A 16,771-nucleotide genomic window follows, 5' to 3' on the forward strand; every position below is an offset into this window, starting at 1 on the left:
AGAACGACTCACAGTATAAAACTAAAAGTAATACTCGAGGTTTGCATTTCCAGAAGAGAATGCAAGTGTGAATGCTGAAGCTGAATAAAGCTGAAAGCTGAAGATTTCTAGTGGAAAGGTTTGTGTCTCCCTGCTGTTTTAATGGTCACTGTTGACTAAACTCCCAATGGAAGAGCTCTGCATCAACTCAATGTCAGTAACATAAAACATCCCACTTTAAGGAACATTAACATTATTCTGTATCCACAGTAGCTGCAATTAGCATTCGCGTGGTTTAAAAGCAGTTATCTCGTCTTGCTAAGAGCTGTCTCTGTCTGCTGGTAGTTTATCACACCTGATTAGTTGCTGCTTCTTCTCTTTGTCATTAGTTCATAAATCTTTGAGCAAACGTCCAGATGATGGAGCATCTTCCTCCACTGACTGATGTCATTTCAGATGAACAGATTTTAGAGCATCTTCCTCCCACTGACTGGTGTAACATCCAGATGATGGAGCATCTTCCCCATAAAGATGATTAAAAGTGACGCAGGACTGTATTCAAGTAGTCACTTTAAGTAACTCTCATAACAAGACTTAGGATTTATGAGAAAGTTCATGGCACAGTGAACCTTTATTGTGTTTACGACATTGACATGAGGCGTATCAATGGTTGCCCAACCTTTAAATTCTCCAGTATTCCATGGGTGTACATGCTTATAGCGGCCACAAGTGACACAAGACACATCAAGCAACACAAAGTAATTGATTCCTTACATTCATGGTTTGCTTCCTTTCCAGCAACGCACAAAGGTTTATTTTATTGAAAGACACAGGAGGAAGCAGCTGGATTTGACGGTTTATTGAACTGCAGTGTTTCATTCGGGGTGAATCTCCTCAGAGGAGTCCTCTCCAGCTCCTCCTCAGTCACCCTGTTAGTCCTTCTTCTCCTCCTTACCCTCGTCCTCCTCCGGGTTGTACACACTGACAGTGAACTCGCCGGCCTCCGTGCCATATTTGTTCTTGACGACCAGAGCGTACTTGCCGGAGTCACCCGTGGTGACGGTGGCGATGGTGATGCTGGCGAACTTGCCGTGTTCGAACTTGAGGGTGTAGCGGTTGTCGGACACCAGCAGCTTCTCGTTCTTCGTCCAGGACACTTCTGGCACCGGCTCGCCCCAAACATTGCCCGTCAAGTTCAGAGACTTGGGGGGGGGGGGGGGGGGAAGAAGGTTTTTAGGAGACGTCATCGGTAAGAAGACAGGAGAAAATCAAGAGAAATGATAGAAGGATAGAAGGATTCCCAGAGTTCTGACAGTGTGAAGCAGCAGGTTGACAGTGAAAGTAAATCATTAAAACTGAGACTTTTCTTTGTTTGGATTATTTTATATAATCTGTATCTCCTCTTACCAAGAAGAGATCCAGATTTTACTGGAGAAACTGTTCAACCTTTCCTTACTTGAAATTAAACATTTGAACCTTCAACTGTGAGAGAAGAGTCCTTTGGAAAGATAGACTGCGGTGTAAATAAAATAAAAATGCTTATTTGAATATAATTCAGAGAAATCTTCTTGGAACCACTACTGAGGAGAGGCAGAGTCACTACAGTGGAGAGGTAGAGTCACGAGGTAGAGTCACTACAGTGGAGAGGTAGAGTCACTACAGAGGAGAGGTAAGGTCATGAGATAGAGTCTCTACAGTGGAGAGGTAGAGTCACTACAGAGGAGAGGTAAGGTCATGAGATAGAGTCTCTACAGTGGAGAGGTAGAGTCACTAAAGTGGAGAGGTAGAGTCACTACAGTGGAGAGGTAGAGTCACTAAAGTGGAGAGGTAGAGTCACTACAGTGCAGAGGTACAGTCACTACATAGGAGAGGTAAAGTCATGAGGTAGAGTCACTATATAGTGGAGTGGAGAGGTAAAGTCACTACAGAGGAGAGGTAAAGTCACTACAGAGGAGAAGTAGAGTCATGGGGTAGAGTCACTACAGTGGAGAGGTAGAGTCACTACAGAGGAGAAGTAGAGTCAGGAGGTAGAGTCACTACAGTGGAGAGGTAGAGTCACTACAGAGGAGAGGTAAAGTCACGAGGTAGAGTCACTATATAGTGGAGAGGTAAAGTCACTACAGAGGAGAGGTAGAATCACGAGGTACATTCACTACAGTGGAGAGGTAGAGTCACTACAGAGGAGAGGTAGTCACGAGGTAGAGTCATTACAGAGGAGAAGTCAAGCCACGAGGTAGAGTCATTACAGAGGATAGGTAGAGTCACTACAGAGGAGAGGTCAAGTCACTACAGAGGAGAAGTAGAGTCACGAGGTAGAGTCACTACAGAGGAGAGGTCGAGTCACTACAGAGGAGAGGTAGAGTCATGAGATAGAGTCACTACAGAGGAGAGGTCAAGTCACTACAGAGGAGAAGTAGAGTCACGAGGTAGAGTCACTACAGAGGAGAGGTCGAGTCACTACAGAGGAGAGGTAGAGTCATGAGATAGAGTCACTACAGAGGAGAGGTCAAGTCACTACAGAGGAGAAGTAGAGTCACGAGGTAGAGTCACTACAGAGGAGAGGTCGAGTCACTACAGAGGAGAGGTAGAGTCATGAGGTAGAGTCACTACAGAGGAGAGGTCAAGTCACTACAGAGGAGAAGTAGAGTCACGAGGTAGAGTCACTACAGAGGAGAGGTCGAGTCACTACAGCGGAGAGGTAGAGTCATTACAGAGGAGAGGTAGAGACAGTAAAGTCACTGCAGAGGTTGTAGAGCCACATGTGACATGTGTTCCTGAACTCTGGTTTGGTGAAGTATTTACCTTTCCCTCCTGGATTGCCACCACATCTGGCAGACCACCAACAACACGAGCGCGGTCTGAGAAGGAAACAGAAGAAAGAGTGAAGCCGGTCAGTTATCGGTCGTACGCTGAGTGTTCATCTGAAGGACTGACCAGTGCCGGACAGAGCCTGCATTAGAAAAACTATCATCATTTACACTTCATTTGTAATGGAAAAGAGCACTCAGACAATCTAATAGATGCTGACTCAGAGAATTTTAAAACATGCTGGACTCACTGTGTACACTTCTGTACATGTTCTAGTTATACGTTATGAATGATGAAGCTCCATTGGACCAAACATTGAATATAAATGTGAATATGTTGGTCTCTGGACCGTAGGCGCACCTGACTGTGTGTGTCAGCTCTGTGATGGATGTCCTCCTCTGTATTTCACTGGTTATCTGGCTGCGCCCTCTCACCCTAACTTAGATCAATTCTTCTACTGGAACACGTCAGCATTTATCAGATCAGCTCTGTGCTCTTTCCAGTTAAACGGGAAGTAATTGATATTTGCTTTGAGGTTTTCTGTGTTAACTGAGATCTTCACATTCATATTCACTGGCGTCGATTCAAGGAGGGTAAAGTTTATTTCTGTCAGTGACCTCTGCATCTTCAATCCCAGGTTAAAGATTAAACGCCAGATTAAGAGGAGGTTACATCACTTTATAGAGCCTCAAGAAAGAAAGAAGCACTTACTTCTCTCTGCGATGGCTGCAGCTCTGAGGACACACACACACACACACACACACACACACACACACACACACACACACACACACACACACACACACACACACACACACACACACAGATTGTGAGAAGCATCTTAAAATGGTATCATGGTTATTCTGACGCTGTACAATAGCAGGAAGTGTATTCAGAAAGCGTCTGTGAAGGATCCACTGAGTACACACAGGATATATTTAGTTTGTAAGGAAAGAGAGTGCATCTGTGTAAACATCCTGTACACACAGATAAACACTATGTTTAGTAATATAGAGGAAAAAGATGGACGGGCTCAGATGGGTTCATTCACTTACTTGAGCTTCTGGAATTCTTCAAACGCGTCCTCCCACGCTGCAACACAACACAACACAACACAACACAACAATCAGGGTGTTGTTGCACCAGAAGAGCCCATCATCATGACCTCCTGCTTTTACACACAGTTTTCAAAGTGTGGAGCGGCACCCTGCTGAGAAGGGGCAGCAGCAGGAAAATCTCAGGATTTTATTTTGGCATATGTGTCATCCTCCCACACTTAGAAAAGCCCCGCTTTAGAGCATCTTCCTCCATCTGACTTGAACTCACCCTTGCCGCTCAGCTCAAAGACTCTCTTGACTCCGTCCTTGCCATCAAAGATGTCCATGGCGTACTTGCCCTTGTCCTTCTCTGTGGGCTCGTTGATCTTAAGCCAGAGCTGCTCTCCGGTGGCTCCAGCTTTCACCCTCTCTGACGTAGAGATCTTAGCGTCTCTGAATGAGACAAAAAGGCTTGTTATGTACTGAAACTCACTGAACCTGGACTTTAACGTAGAGCAGTAACCACACCTGGACCCAGCCTGCACAATTGTCAATGTGGTTGAGATTCCCTTTCCATTCCTGTGGTGTGACTTTACCTGATCTGTAATAGCTGCAGCCTTCTGAAAGATCCACTTTTTAAAACTTGGATAATTGTAGAATCAAAACATACCATTTTTGAAAATCATTTATTCATGAACTGATGTAACTTTTAGATGACAGAGCATCTTCCCCCCACTAACTGATGTAACTTTTAGATGACAGAGCATCTTCCTCCCACTAACTGATGTAACTTTTAGATTACAGAGCATCTTCCCCCCACTAACTGATGTAACTTTAAGATTACAGAGCATCTTCCTCCCACTAACCGATGTAACTTTAAGATTACAGAGCATCTTCCCCCCACTAACTGATGTAGCTTTTAGATTACATCAGTTAGTGCATCTTCCTCCCACTAACTGATGTAACTTTTAGATTATAGAGCATCTTCCCCCCACTAACTGATGTAACTTTTAGACGACAGAGCATCTTCCCCCCACTAACTGATGTCACTTTTAGATTACAGAGCATCTTCCTCCCACTAACTGATGTAACTTTTAGTTTTCAGAGCATCTTCCCCCCACTATCTGATGTAACTTGTAGATTACAGAGCATCTTCCCCCCACTAACTGATGTAACTTTTAGATTACAGAGCATCTTCCCCCCACTAACTGATGTAACTTTTAGATTACAGAGCATCTTCCCCCCACTAACTGATGTAACTTCAGCTGACATCCAGGTTGACGCCCTCTGCCGAGTGCTACAGGTCGATGAAGGCCGGCACATTCAGACTATTAAACAGTTTTCATCCTTTAGCGATCAGACATCAGACAGTTGACCTGGACAGTAGTGTTTATTTATATATGTTTAAGCTTATCTTATCGATACAGCATATCGATAACTGATATATCCACTAACTGATACAACATCAAGTGAATCTCATAAGTGAATTAAACTGACCCACACAGGTCAATAGTACAGCTGCATTACTGACACATGTTCCACTGATTAGGTTCTGAAACATAGAGTGATTTGTATTTGTATTGAGCGCCACACTGCTGACTGTGGTCTTTAGGCTTTTCCAGTACTGGGGTGTGACTGCAGGTTTGAAGGTAACTTATGAAGTAAAGTCTAAGGAATGAGGTGATGATGTGCTTACTTGTGCAGCCAGCCAACACGCAGGTCCTCGTGGTGATACATGACCACAGACTGGAGGATGATGCCATGTTCCGTACTGACCACCTGTATGTCACTGGCAGAGTTGGCTGAATAGATGAAAAACAGAAAAAAACTTGTCCTTCTCGGTACAGTATAGTCCTTTAACACCAATACAAACAGTATTTAGAGAGTTTGAATGAATGTAGCTTCTTTCTCTGGATTTCTTTAATATCTGGCCGGTCAGTGCTACTTTATTAAGTGCCATCCTCCAAAAAAGTTTTAAAAATATATTTTATTCTGTCTTCAATCTCTAAAATGGGACGTTTTATTTCTTTGAATTCAGAATGTTTTTATCTAAAGTAAGAATTCCAACTGTTTAAAAAGAATTCAGAAATTTCAGTCAGAACTTGAGTTTTCTTCTCAGTATTCTGACTTTGTTTTGAGGATTTTTACATTTTAATGCGTCCCTCATCCAGTCTTCCTCTGTGCTGCCAGTGTGACTGTCAGTGACTCACCGATAACCCTGAACAGCTCATTCATTACAGCCTGGTATCCTGGTAAGAAAGCACAACATCAATCAACATCACATTCTCTGGTATCACTCCTTTTTCTTTCTGTTGATTTCCACCTTCCCCTTCAGTTGCTTTCTGACGCAGTCATGAGCGTCTTACCTGCGTCTGTCAGGTTGAAGGTGCTCTTATCTTTGCCTCTGTCGTCCTTCAGGAAGACCTCGTACACTCCTGCATCGTGCTTGGAGATCTGAGGTGGAAATGGAAAGAAACGTCAGCGTGGCAGAGCAGTGACGCTGTTCAGCTGGACAGAGGGAGACGCAGTGTAACATTGGGACAGACGGAAGGACAGACAGAGCAACTAAACCGAAAAGGCAAAGCTTTTCTCCTGCTTGAAGTGATGCAGGTGAGAAAACAAACACATGGACACGATGGATGGAGATGCGACAGGAGACAGATGGAGAAGTTAGGCGTGAACTTATGGCAGATAGCTTATGTCCAGACTTTAGGTCTTGGCGGCGGGGGCACTTCCACTGCAGCTGGCCTTTTCCTCTCTCTTTCTTTCGGTTTCTCTTGCTTAATAATCCACTGTGAATTAGACAGACAAGCCGGTTACTGCAGATGCCACAGGACAGGAGCTCATGCGCTGACATCCACCTTCTCTCTAACGTTCACGGTCCAGGGGAACCGCAACAGAACTTCATCGGCGCAGAATGTCGACCGACGTGTGGTCACGATGGAGTCCAGGAAGTTTAGAAGTGTTAAAGAGGAATGGATGAAATGAACTGAACACACAGACCAGCCATATACTGCAGGGACATTATATGGACATAAATGTTGAAAAGTTAAGAAATATCAATGAATAAAGTCAATCTGAAAGCTCAGTTCCATAAAGGCTGGGACACGAGCCAGGAAAAACTAAACGCAGCATGTATGAGTCATTTAAACCCCCAAAATAATCTGAACTGTGCAGAACCAAATCAGAAATATTAATATCACATTAGTGAAACAGGTGCAAGAAGGATGTATGAGGTAAGATATGTGACTGGCATGAAAGTCATAACGACAAACTATTTAATTGAGGAACTTTCACTGTTGAAATGTTTCCCTTCAACTTTTGTCAGTTCAATTTGGACAAAAAAGTTCTGAATACAAAATGGGGAGAACCTCGGTTCAACTGTGTTTAGTTTGCTGATGTGCTGACTCAGCACTCAGTACGTGAACATTCTAGAAGTATTTCATCATTTATGATCTGTGTGTCAGAGAGGGACGGGTGGCTGAGCAACATGGAGTCCAGCTCTACTAGCGAAGCGCGGCTGCGACAAGCGTTTGACTCATAAGCTCTGGAATCCGCCTGATGGCTGACCTTTCCGATATTAAAGGTCAGATCGCCATCTTTCCTCTCAATTTTCTTGGCGTCCTCGTCATCATCCGCGATCTCGATGCAGTCCTTCGACCAGGTGATCTCAGTCTCTGCTCTCACATTTCCGATCTTGAGGAAGAAAAGACAAAGTAAAACAGTGTGATGACCTCACCGCTCCTCTGACGGGAGTCTGAATACGTGTGGTTGTTTTTCATTCTGTTACCTTGCATTTCAAGAGCACATCACACTCTGGAGTAACAGTGAAGTCCAGGTACTCAACAAAGTGAGGACCTGTGGACCGGCACAGGGAGTACATTGAGAAACGTGCTGTTTTTCCACTGCAGGGAGAATAAACCTGTCAAAATGTAAAGTCTGATGTCTCACCTTGCTTCCTGACCCATTCTGCTCGCTCAAACTCAGACTTCTTTTGAAGCTCCCTGAATTCTAGAAAAGCAAAATAAGAAAATTTCTGATTATCTGATTTCCATTGTTAGAATAGAATAGAATAGAATAGAATAGAATAGAATAGAACTAAGTACACCAGAGAATCAGCTCCATCACAATAACGAGGCATGAAGGGATGAAGAGCTGTCTTCTGCTGCCTCTCAGTGGAGAGCAGCTGCAATTGCAGTGAAGTCACTAGATCTGAGGCACTTCAGTCAGAATCCTTCAAAAAGCTCTATTGTTTCTATTGCTGCCACATTCAGAGTCTTACCATCTCCGATGAGCACCAGACTGGTTGCACCCTTCGCTTTTCCATCCACCAGGTTGAAGGTGAACGTTCCCTCGTCGGTGACTTCCAGGGAGTCCATGAACATTTCAATGACGCCTGTGGATTTGTCGAAGTTCATTGTGTATTTCTGAGAGCGACAAGGTGAAGAAGAACCGTCGATTGTTAATGTGGGGCCTACTTTAGGATTTGAGTTTAAGTTAGTAAAATGAGTGAGGTGGAGTGGAGTGCGCCTCGAACCTTCCCCTGTGTGACGATGGCGTTGTTGAAGACGTACTCCACTTGGCAGTCCGCGGTGCATTTCTCCACCTGAGTCCAGAACCGAACACGACCCTTCTCCAGTAGTTCCATGGCCATTTCATTCTTGAAGGGAATGACTGGAAAACACCAGATTAGTGAAAGTTCCCATTATGCATACAGTAGAAAACAACACAACCCTCTGATTGTTCTCTTTTTCTGCATAAACGGATTAATCAACCGTGAACAATTTATTTTTTCCAGGAAAGTCTGGTGGGAGTGAGGAATCTGTTTGCTTGTATCAGACGGGAAGAGGTTCTAGATTATGTCAAAGGCTTTCAGGTGTCTGCTACTGGAGACAGTTCAGTACTGTGACCTGAATAGAAGTGTGTGATCAGCCGAGGTGACGACAAAGTAAAAGAAAAAGACACTGCATGCTGCTGCTGCTTGTGCTTTGCCTGTTCTCATGTTTTGTATCTCCTCCTGTTTCCTGGTGTTCATGTTGCTCTGGCTTCAGCTCACGTCTGGTTTCATGTTCACTGCCTGTTCAGTCCAGTGTGTCTTTGCTGTGTCCTGTTGTCCTCCTGTTGTCCCCCTCTGTGCTCCCTCTCCTCTCCTCCCCTGCTTCTTGCCAGCAGCCATATTTATCTCCCTCAAGTTTATCACCTGTTTTACCTGTTTTTGGTTCCGTATTTAGTTCTGGAAGTTCCTGTTTTTGTGAGAAAAGGTTTGTATTTCAGGAGTCGTTTCATGTTTTAGGAACCTGCCTGTTTGGGTGCTCTCTTCAAGTCTCCGACTCGAACGGGGCCTTTCCACTCGCACATCCTCGACTCGACTCACTTTCCTTTTTAGGCTTTTCCATTACGCGTTAGCACCCGATAGCAGGTGCTTTTCTAGTACCGACTCGACCGCGGTTCCCAGTCAGCTGAGCCGAGTCGAAAATGTGACATTGGCAGACGGCAGGCCACTGATTGGCCGGAGCGTCACGTCACTAGATGAGTCGGGAGAGCGACTCGTTCATATGCGTTAACTTCCACATTTATAAAATGTAATCTCTCCGTTTGCCTTGCGTCTAACAAAAAGACCCGTAGGTACACCATCACCTTCATGTCCTCCATAGTTGAGACCAAGGTGGCACTATATCATAATGGAAAACGATCGAGTCCAGCCAAGAAGTACCAGAATTGTATGATGGAAAAGAGCCATAAGAGTAACTGTAAAGGACTCATTGGACTGATTCAACATTTCAGGTTATGACTCGACCACAGGAGGAACAGTACACAGGCGTGGTATCCATGGAGAGACACCTCAGAGAAACAATGAAGAGTCAGGAGTTATGGCCACCTTTCTGCCTCAGGCTCTGGACTGCTCTTCATCATGAAGGGTCAAACTGATTTCCATGAAAGTGTATCTTTAACAAAATGGCTTGTGAAGGAAAATCTGGCCGCCATCGGAGCTCAGAGGCAGAGACACTGTGAACTATACCAGAGCGGTTCTCCTGTCAGACCTGACAACGTGACGAGCTTCACGTCTCCAAGAAGGTTTGAACACCGACTGAATACGGGGCGACTTTCCCAGCAGCACAGTGAATGAAATGAAATCATCAAACATTCCATAGTTTGTAGTTGGTGTGGTGTGTGTGTGGGTGTCCTAGTCACATATAACACCATATGTCTATATTCACCGGGGAACTTGTGGTCGTAGCTGATGTCCAGAAGACGCTTCAGACCTGTTAGAAAGGACCAGAGAGCAGAATGAAAACAATCATCTGTCTGAGACCCCAAACCACCAACACAGCTGTTGTAACTCGATGCCACCCAGTGGTGTTCGCCGCCCAGACTGCGCCGCCTCACCTTCCTCAGTGAGGGTGTAGCTGGACGAGACGCCGTCAGTGTTGGTGACCATACAGGAGAAGGTGCCCAGATCCTCCAGGGAGGGACTGTTGAAGATTGCTCTGGATCTGAGGAGGAGATCATGAGGGTGGAGGAAAGCGCTCCAGATTCCAGGTTGGTACTGTGGCTGATGAGAAAATACTTACTTGCCCTTCTCATTAACGATAGTGAGGCGAGAGGTATCTGTCATGGCCTGGTAGTTCTTGGACCAAATAAACTCTGAGCCCTCTTTCATGTCAGCACACTCAAAGACCATAGAAATAACGCCATCATCATCCACGTCCACGTAAATCTCTTTGGTGTCTGAGGAAGAAGAAACCCTGCCATTAGACTCAGACTTCACATCAGAATGTAGTCAAAGCAGCAACGGTCACTTCTCAGCAGTTTCAACAGTGAAGTCATGTGACTTGGTGACTGAAGGTGTGAGTTACTCAGTCGTCACACTCACCAGGACGAGACTGGGCCAGGATGGGACCTGCGACCCCTGAGGGTTTTCCAACCCCTGCCAAATTTTGAGCACGGACCCGGAACATGTAGGAAGCGCCAGTCTTCAGCCCAGTCACCTGAGTCAGCAAGAAAACCAGCAGGTCCCATTGCGACGCGGTGAACTTTTGGCACCTGACACTGATATTTGAGCACTGAAATACACAAACATCCTCCTGACCTTCATGTATTTCCCCTTGTTGACCTTCTCGTGAGCAGCCTTCCAGCCCTCCTCCCCAGCGGACACCAGCTTCAGGTCCAGGTAGTAGCCGTTGATGGGTGTGCGTCCGTTGAACGCAGGAGACTCCCACAGGATGACGACAGAGGAGTCACGGACCTCCAGCACGTGGAGTCCAACCGGAGCACCTGAGAGGATGAAGGAGATCAACTGTGACAAGAAGCTTAAAAACTATCCAACAAACTTTTTTCCAAAAATAATATAAAGTGAGCTGACACAACCAAGAGAACCAAGGAAAGTTGGAGAACTTATTCTTTCTAGATCAGAAAATGTCAATACTTTTTGACTTTGACGACTCCAACAATCTAATGATTGAGTCCCTCATGGAGCCTCAAATATACAAGTCACAACAATAAAAGATATCTCACCCACTGTTTTTATAACAATTATATATAAGTGTGTGTGTGTGTGTGTGTGTGTGTGTGTGTGTGTGTGTGTGTGTGTGTGTGTGTGTGTGTGTGTGTGTGTGTGTGTGTGTGTGTGTGTGTGTGTGTGTGTGTGTGTGTGTGTGTGTGTGTGTGTGTGTGTGTGTATACACATGTATATACAGTATATCCCTTTGTTTCATGTGTTTCATTTTCATGTGCTTCATGTCTCCTTAGTTTTACTCTTTAGCCACATTATTTATCTTAGATCAGGTTTGCTCATCTGTATTTGAAGTTATATGTTAAATGTGTGTCACTTTGTTAAATCATATTTTGCGCATCACATTCTGGTCGGTTTATACCTCCTAGGTTTCATGAGTGTTTCTGATCTGTATGCCGTGTTTTGTGTCATGATGTTGTGTTTCCCTGCCTGCTGCTTTGTGGTGTTTGTGGTGACTGTATTGCTTCCATACCTGGGACAGTAATGGTCCATTCTTTGCACTCCAGTCTTGCACTGGGCAGAGAAGCTTTACTCACACCTGCCATGTTCATTGCACGCACTTGGAACTGGTATAAAAGATTTTCCTTCAGGTTCTCCGCCTGGTCGGAAGAAATACGCACAATTACAGCCAATTCAAATGCATTAATGGTTTTGAGCAGGAGTGTTCATTAACAACATTGAAAGCTGTCTGCTGGCAAGACTCCTCTTATCATTTTCTTCTAAACTTGATCAGTGGACTTACTTTATACGTGGTTGTAGTGAGCGCTTGGTGGTTCATTTCATGCCAATTCCCAGCAACGCCTCGCTTCACGGTCCTGTAGTCCACAAAATAGCCCCTGACGTCGGCCCCTCCATCGTGAGCCGGTGCGTTCCAGCCCAGCAACATGTAGTCCTTCACAGCCTCCAGCATGGTCACGTCACTGGGCTTACCAGGCACGGCTGCAGGCACAGGGGAGAAGCTGGTTAGCAATATTTATGGGAGAAAAGAAGATGAAGAAGAAGAAGTGAATCTAATAAGATGTTTTGGTGTTATGAAAAAGAGCTCAATGAGCGTGAAGTTCTCCAGTTGTTCTAGAACTTTTCCAGAATACAGACGTAGCATTCGTTAGTGTGAGAGTATTGTGGCCGAACATGCAGTGTACACACAGAGAACACGTCTGTATCAGGCTCACCGTGACGGATCAAACACACAAAACCAGACGCTCCAACTGTGACACTCTGTCGCTCTCAAAGAGGAGATGCTTTCCAGAATCATGCTCTTTATTCTTCATTAAAAAAGCACACACACACACACACACACACACACACACACACACACACACACACACACACACACACACACACACACACACACACACACACACACACACACACACACACACACACACACACACACACACACACACACACACACACACACACACACACACACACATAAACACAGACACAATGTTTAAGCCTTCACCTTCGCCATGCACCAACTGGGTCCCTTAAGACTGATCAAATGGCAAAAACAGACGAACACAAATCAATACTGGCCACGAATAAAAGCATTACACAACATGACTTTGCTTCTGTAAGTTGGTTAAATCAGCAATCTGCAACTTGTTCACACTTAAATTAGAAAGCCCTGTAGCTTTAAACTGAAGTCATTGTTCACTGCTGCTGATAAATGGGGAGTTTATAACCGCTCCTCTCAGAAAGCAGTCTCTGAATAAATATAAATAAAACCCCTCAGGAGATAAATAATACATTTAAGCATGGAGAGACTTGCTCATTTTGAACTGCCTATGATGCTGATGTAGCTGCAGTGATAACAGCTAAAAAGCACAATGGTTAAAAAGAGCAATAATGACAGAAAGTAAAAACTGCTTGAAACAGTTAAGTTTTTTTGTTTTTTAAACAAGTCTACAAAGTCATAAATTCAACATAAGCTACAAGTAAATACAGCCAAACTATTTATAACATTTCTGAGCTGTTTTAGCTTCATTTTCAAGGTTAAACAGGTTTTCTGGTGACAGATGAATCTTATTTGATGGAAAGTGGTAAAATAAGTTTATATAAAAGCCGTTAAATGTCAGTAAATAACTGATGTCTTCATCACGAGGGTTCATGGTGTCACAGATGTGTTCATATAAAGCCATGTAACCAAGTAGCCTAACCACATGTGACCTTTCAGTTTGTCCCACCAGGTGGTGTCATGAGCCTGCTATCCAAAAATGGGACATTTCAGTCAAGAAATATATGTCATCTGCTCACAGTTGTTGGGTTTGGAGATCAGTAAAATAATTGAGTGCATGTTTGAAAAAAGTCACTCCTGGTAAAAATGTGAGTTTGAAACTATGTTTGAGTTTATCAGAAGATTCAGTGTGATGCACGCAGCAGAAAAATTAAGATACTCACAGACGGCGGCCTTTACGATGACGGCATCAGACTGGGAGGAGCTTAGGCTGTATCCTGCAGCGTTCACCGCCTTCACTTGGAACACGTAGTTCATCCCAGTGGTCAAACCATGGCACACAAACCTGAACACAGCACACAATCTCAGTGATTATCCTCAGTATCTGGTCAGAAACAGCCTCTACTGGACCCTAAGTAATGTGATGTATGTGCAAACAAGAAATCTCTGCAGGCTTTACTACAGTTTATCTATGTATTTTCAAAAATATTAACAACAGTTAATACCACCAGCCCCCCGCCAGCTCTGTGCTGTGATTGTATCTTCAAATTTGCCCCACCTGGTCTGCTTGACAGGTTTGTTGTTGCAGGGCATCCACACATCTGTGCCCACTTCACTACATTCAATGTAGTAGCCCGCTAAGTGGCTGACCTCCTTGGAGGCGGCCCAGAAGACCACCACAGAGGTGTCGGTGTTTCTGGCCGTCACTGGAGTGCCAGGAGCCGAGGGAAGGTCTAGAGACCAGGAAGAAAGAAGAGATCAGAGAATCATGATAATTCAGAGAAGCTAACTGGATGACAGGGACCAAAATCACCCTGCAGCTCTCAATATATCACTTCACACATGTTAGAGTTTCCTTCGTCCTGCAGTCCAAAAACGTGTGTGTGAGGTCAGTCGGTGGCTCTCAATGTCTTGCAGGCATGAATGTGAGCGTGTGTGAGACTGATGGACTGGTGGGCTGTAACATGGGCGTCTCACCCTCCATTAGCTGCTGAACTGCAGGTCTGAAGGCAGCAGACTCACCCAGTTTGTCCCCGACTGTGATGTCGCCCGTGGACACCGACGGTTCGCCCACGCCGGCAGAGTTGCTGCAGCGCACACGGAAGTTGTAGGATTTGCCCTCGGCCAGGTCGAACAGGGCGAAGCGTGGAGACTTGACGGGCATGCCAGTGTTCACTCTCTGCCACGTGTCGGACCCTGAAACGCTCTGCGGTCCACAGAGAGGAGGCATGAGACAGAGAGCTCTGCTGCAGTGATTCGGCCTGTTCTTCACACTCAGAGACGCAGTGTGACGTTTCATCTCACCTTCTCAATATAATACATGACTCCTTCATGACCCCTCTGCATGGGGGGCTTCCAGGCCAGAACCACGTAGCTCTTGGTTGCTTCAGTCACTACAACATCGGTCGGCTCTCCGGGGACGACGCCCACTAAAGGAAGAGGATGTCTTTGTGATTTTTGCATGAGCTGGTGATGTCCCTCCTCCGATCTGGTGCTGATGAATGTGTGTTTGGTTGGAATAAGTCAGAGATAAGATGGTGCACTTGAGGGTGGGGGGGTCATAGAGGTTCTGGTATTATCTAGATCTGTCCAACCAGCAACAGAACGGTAACACACATGAACTGCTGACCCAAAAACAGATAAAACATTGGTCATTATTGTATTAGACTTTTCCTTGATCTATTCTTTTCATTGTCAGATTTTTGTCTTCAGATTTATATTTTCCTTTCTCTGACTGGATGACAGGGACCAAAACATGTCTCTAAAACTGCTTTGTGTTTCTGTCCTCCCTGAGCTCACGCTGTACTGCCCTGGTCAAACTGTCCCGCAGCAGATCACAGCCCGACGCTGAACTGCAGAATCTGAAGTCCACCCAGAACTCACCTCACCAGGTAAATGAAGGGGAAAAGAAGAGCAACATTTCAAAAGAAGAATAAAAAGCTGTCCCATATCCTGTTTCACCTCTTGTCTTCTTTTCACATCAGAAATGGAACTTTAGGTAAATGTGTTTGGCAGTTTGAAACGTTACCGTACCGGTGGGATCCTCCTCTGTGAACTTGATCATCCCGGTCCAAGGTGCTGAGGGTCCGGCTGAGAGAACAACGACCAAGCATCAACCATCAACCATTTGTCATTCTCCTCATGTGTGCGGTCTGTGCTTTCATTATTTGTATGTTTGTGTCATGTAGCCCAGCAGGTGGGATGTCTCCCACCTTTGAGGCTGGCTCTGTCGGAGGGGTCCATGGCCACCACTGGCTCAGACACCCGGGAAGGACGGCTGACTCCCTCCTGGTTGAACGCACGCACCCTGAAGACGTAGGAGCGGCCCTCCACCAGGCCAGTGACAGGGAAGCGGGCGTACTTCACAGGGTTTTCGTTGCACTGAGCCCAGTGGTGGGTGCCCACCTCACACCTGCCGACACGACGCACACAGCACGTCAAACTCAATGAAGAGACTCCAGTGTCACATGCAGACGTCGTTTATTCTCCCTTCCAAACACAAACTGAAGAAACACCTGCTGTTTTTCAGGGAGCGACCCACCAGGGGTCAGCACCACCGCTGAAGAAACACTGAGAAACTCTGACCAGCTACCAGGCCATTCAGCTTCAATCTTTCTCCAAAACAGAGTTTGACTGTTTGTCCAAAATACAGTCAAACATTATAACGTCCACAGTGGAAGGGATGGCAGTTACTGCAGACCCACTTGTCGATGTAGTATCCCAGAATGGAGCTGCTGCCCTCCACCGCCGGCTGCTTCCAGGTCACCACCACATAGTCCTTGTTGGCGTCTTGACAGCGCACATCCAGAGGGGCCACGGGGGCCCCCTCCACCTCCACATCAGCATCTGCACACACAGTTTCAACCCTCCAGGTCAGAGACATTAGGAGCATCTCTCTCATTTACTTCACAGCTTGATTCAAACTCAACCAAGTATCAGACATTTCAGGAATATCTGTGAACACGTCCTGCAGCAGCACTGCAGACGCTCATTTCAGGTAAGTGACGTTTGTTCTGAGCTGCTCAAACTTCAGTCTCGTGGTGATTCGTTGTGACTTAACGAAGATCGCACACAACCATGAACTGAGAAAAACAAAAACACAACCTTCTAAATCAAAGCAGTTTTATTGTATAAATCATGATCATGAATCACGAGACTCCATGAAGCTTTCACTGAATTATGTATGAAGAAATATTTCATCTTATTATACTTTATTTACCAGAATCCTTCAGTTTTATCTTTGGTAAAAATGGT

The 16,771-nt window shown here is 45.3% G+C and overlaps 1 protein-coding gene across 3 annotated transcripts in view; it reads right to left on the reverse strand.

Annotated features, from left to right (window-relative positions):
* Positions 1-547: 547 nt before the first annotated feature.
* Positions 548-16,771, reverse strand: part of myom1a (myomesin 1a (skelemin)) — a 31,321-nt gene continuing 15,097 nt past the window's right edge. For all 3 annotated transcript variants that reach the window (XM_080465208.1, XM_080465210.1, XM_080465209.1), the window contains 27 exons: positions 16,222-16,363; positions 15,730-15,929; positions 15,551-15,607; positions 14,822-14,946; positions 14,540-14,723; positions 14,076-14,250; positions 13,741-13,862; positions 12,080-12,276; positions 11,810-11,936; positions 10,915-11,099; positions 10,699-10,813; positions 10,397-10,553; positions 10,212-10,318; positions 10,043-10,087; positions 8,362-8,498; positions 8,107-8,251; positions 7,776-7,835; positions 7,615-7,682; positions 7,395-7,520; positions 6,191-6,278; positions 6,035-6,073; positions 5,521-5,626; positions 4,114-4,277; positions 3,843-3,879; positions 3,499-3,521; positions 2,782-2,837; positions 548-1,181 (listed from right to left, as the gene is read on the reverse strand). In XM_080465208.1, the coding sequence (XP_080321334.1) occupies positions 912-1,181; positions 2,782-2,837; positions 3,499-3,521; positions 3,843-3,879; positions 4,114-4,277; positions 5,521-5,626; positions 6,035-6,073; positions 6,191-6,278; positions 7,395-7,520; positions 7,615-7,682; positions 7,776-7,835; positions 8,107-8,251; positions 8,362-8,498; positions 10,043-10,087; positions 10,212-10,318; positions 10,397-10,553; positions 10,699-10,813; positions 10,915-11,099; positions 11,810-11,936; positions 12,080-12,276; positions 13,741-13,862; positions 14,076-14,250; positions 14,540-14,723; positions 14,822-14,946; positions 15,551-15,607; positions 15,730-15,929; positions 16,222-16,363 (3,257 nt within the window). In that variant the 3' untranslated portion in view covers positions 548-911. The remainder of the gene's footprint in view (positions 1,182-2,781; positions 2,838-3,498; positions 3,522-3,842; positions 3,880-4,113; positions 4,278-5,520; positions 5,627-6,034; positions 6,074-6,190; positions 6,279-7,394; positions 7,521-7,614; positions 7,683-7,775; positions 7,836-8,106; positions 8,252-8,361; positions 8,499-10,042; positions 10,088-10,211; positions 10,319-10,396; positions 10,554-10,698; positions 10,814-10,914; positions 11,100-11,809; positions 11,937-12,079; positions 12,277-13,740; positions 13,863-14,075; positions 14,251-14,539; positions 14,724-14,821; positions 14,947-15,550; positions 15,608-15,729; positions 15,930-16,221; positions 16,364-16,771) is intronic.

The sequence above is a fragment of the Lipophrys pholis genome (genome assembly GCF_963383615.2).
Source record: "Lipophrys pholis genome assembly, chromosome: 1".
Classification (NCBI taxonomy): Eukaryota; Metazoa; Chordata; class Actinopteri; order Blenniiformes; family Blenniidae; genus Lipophrys; species Lipophrys pholis.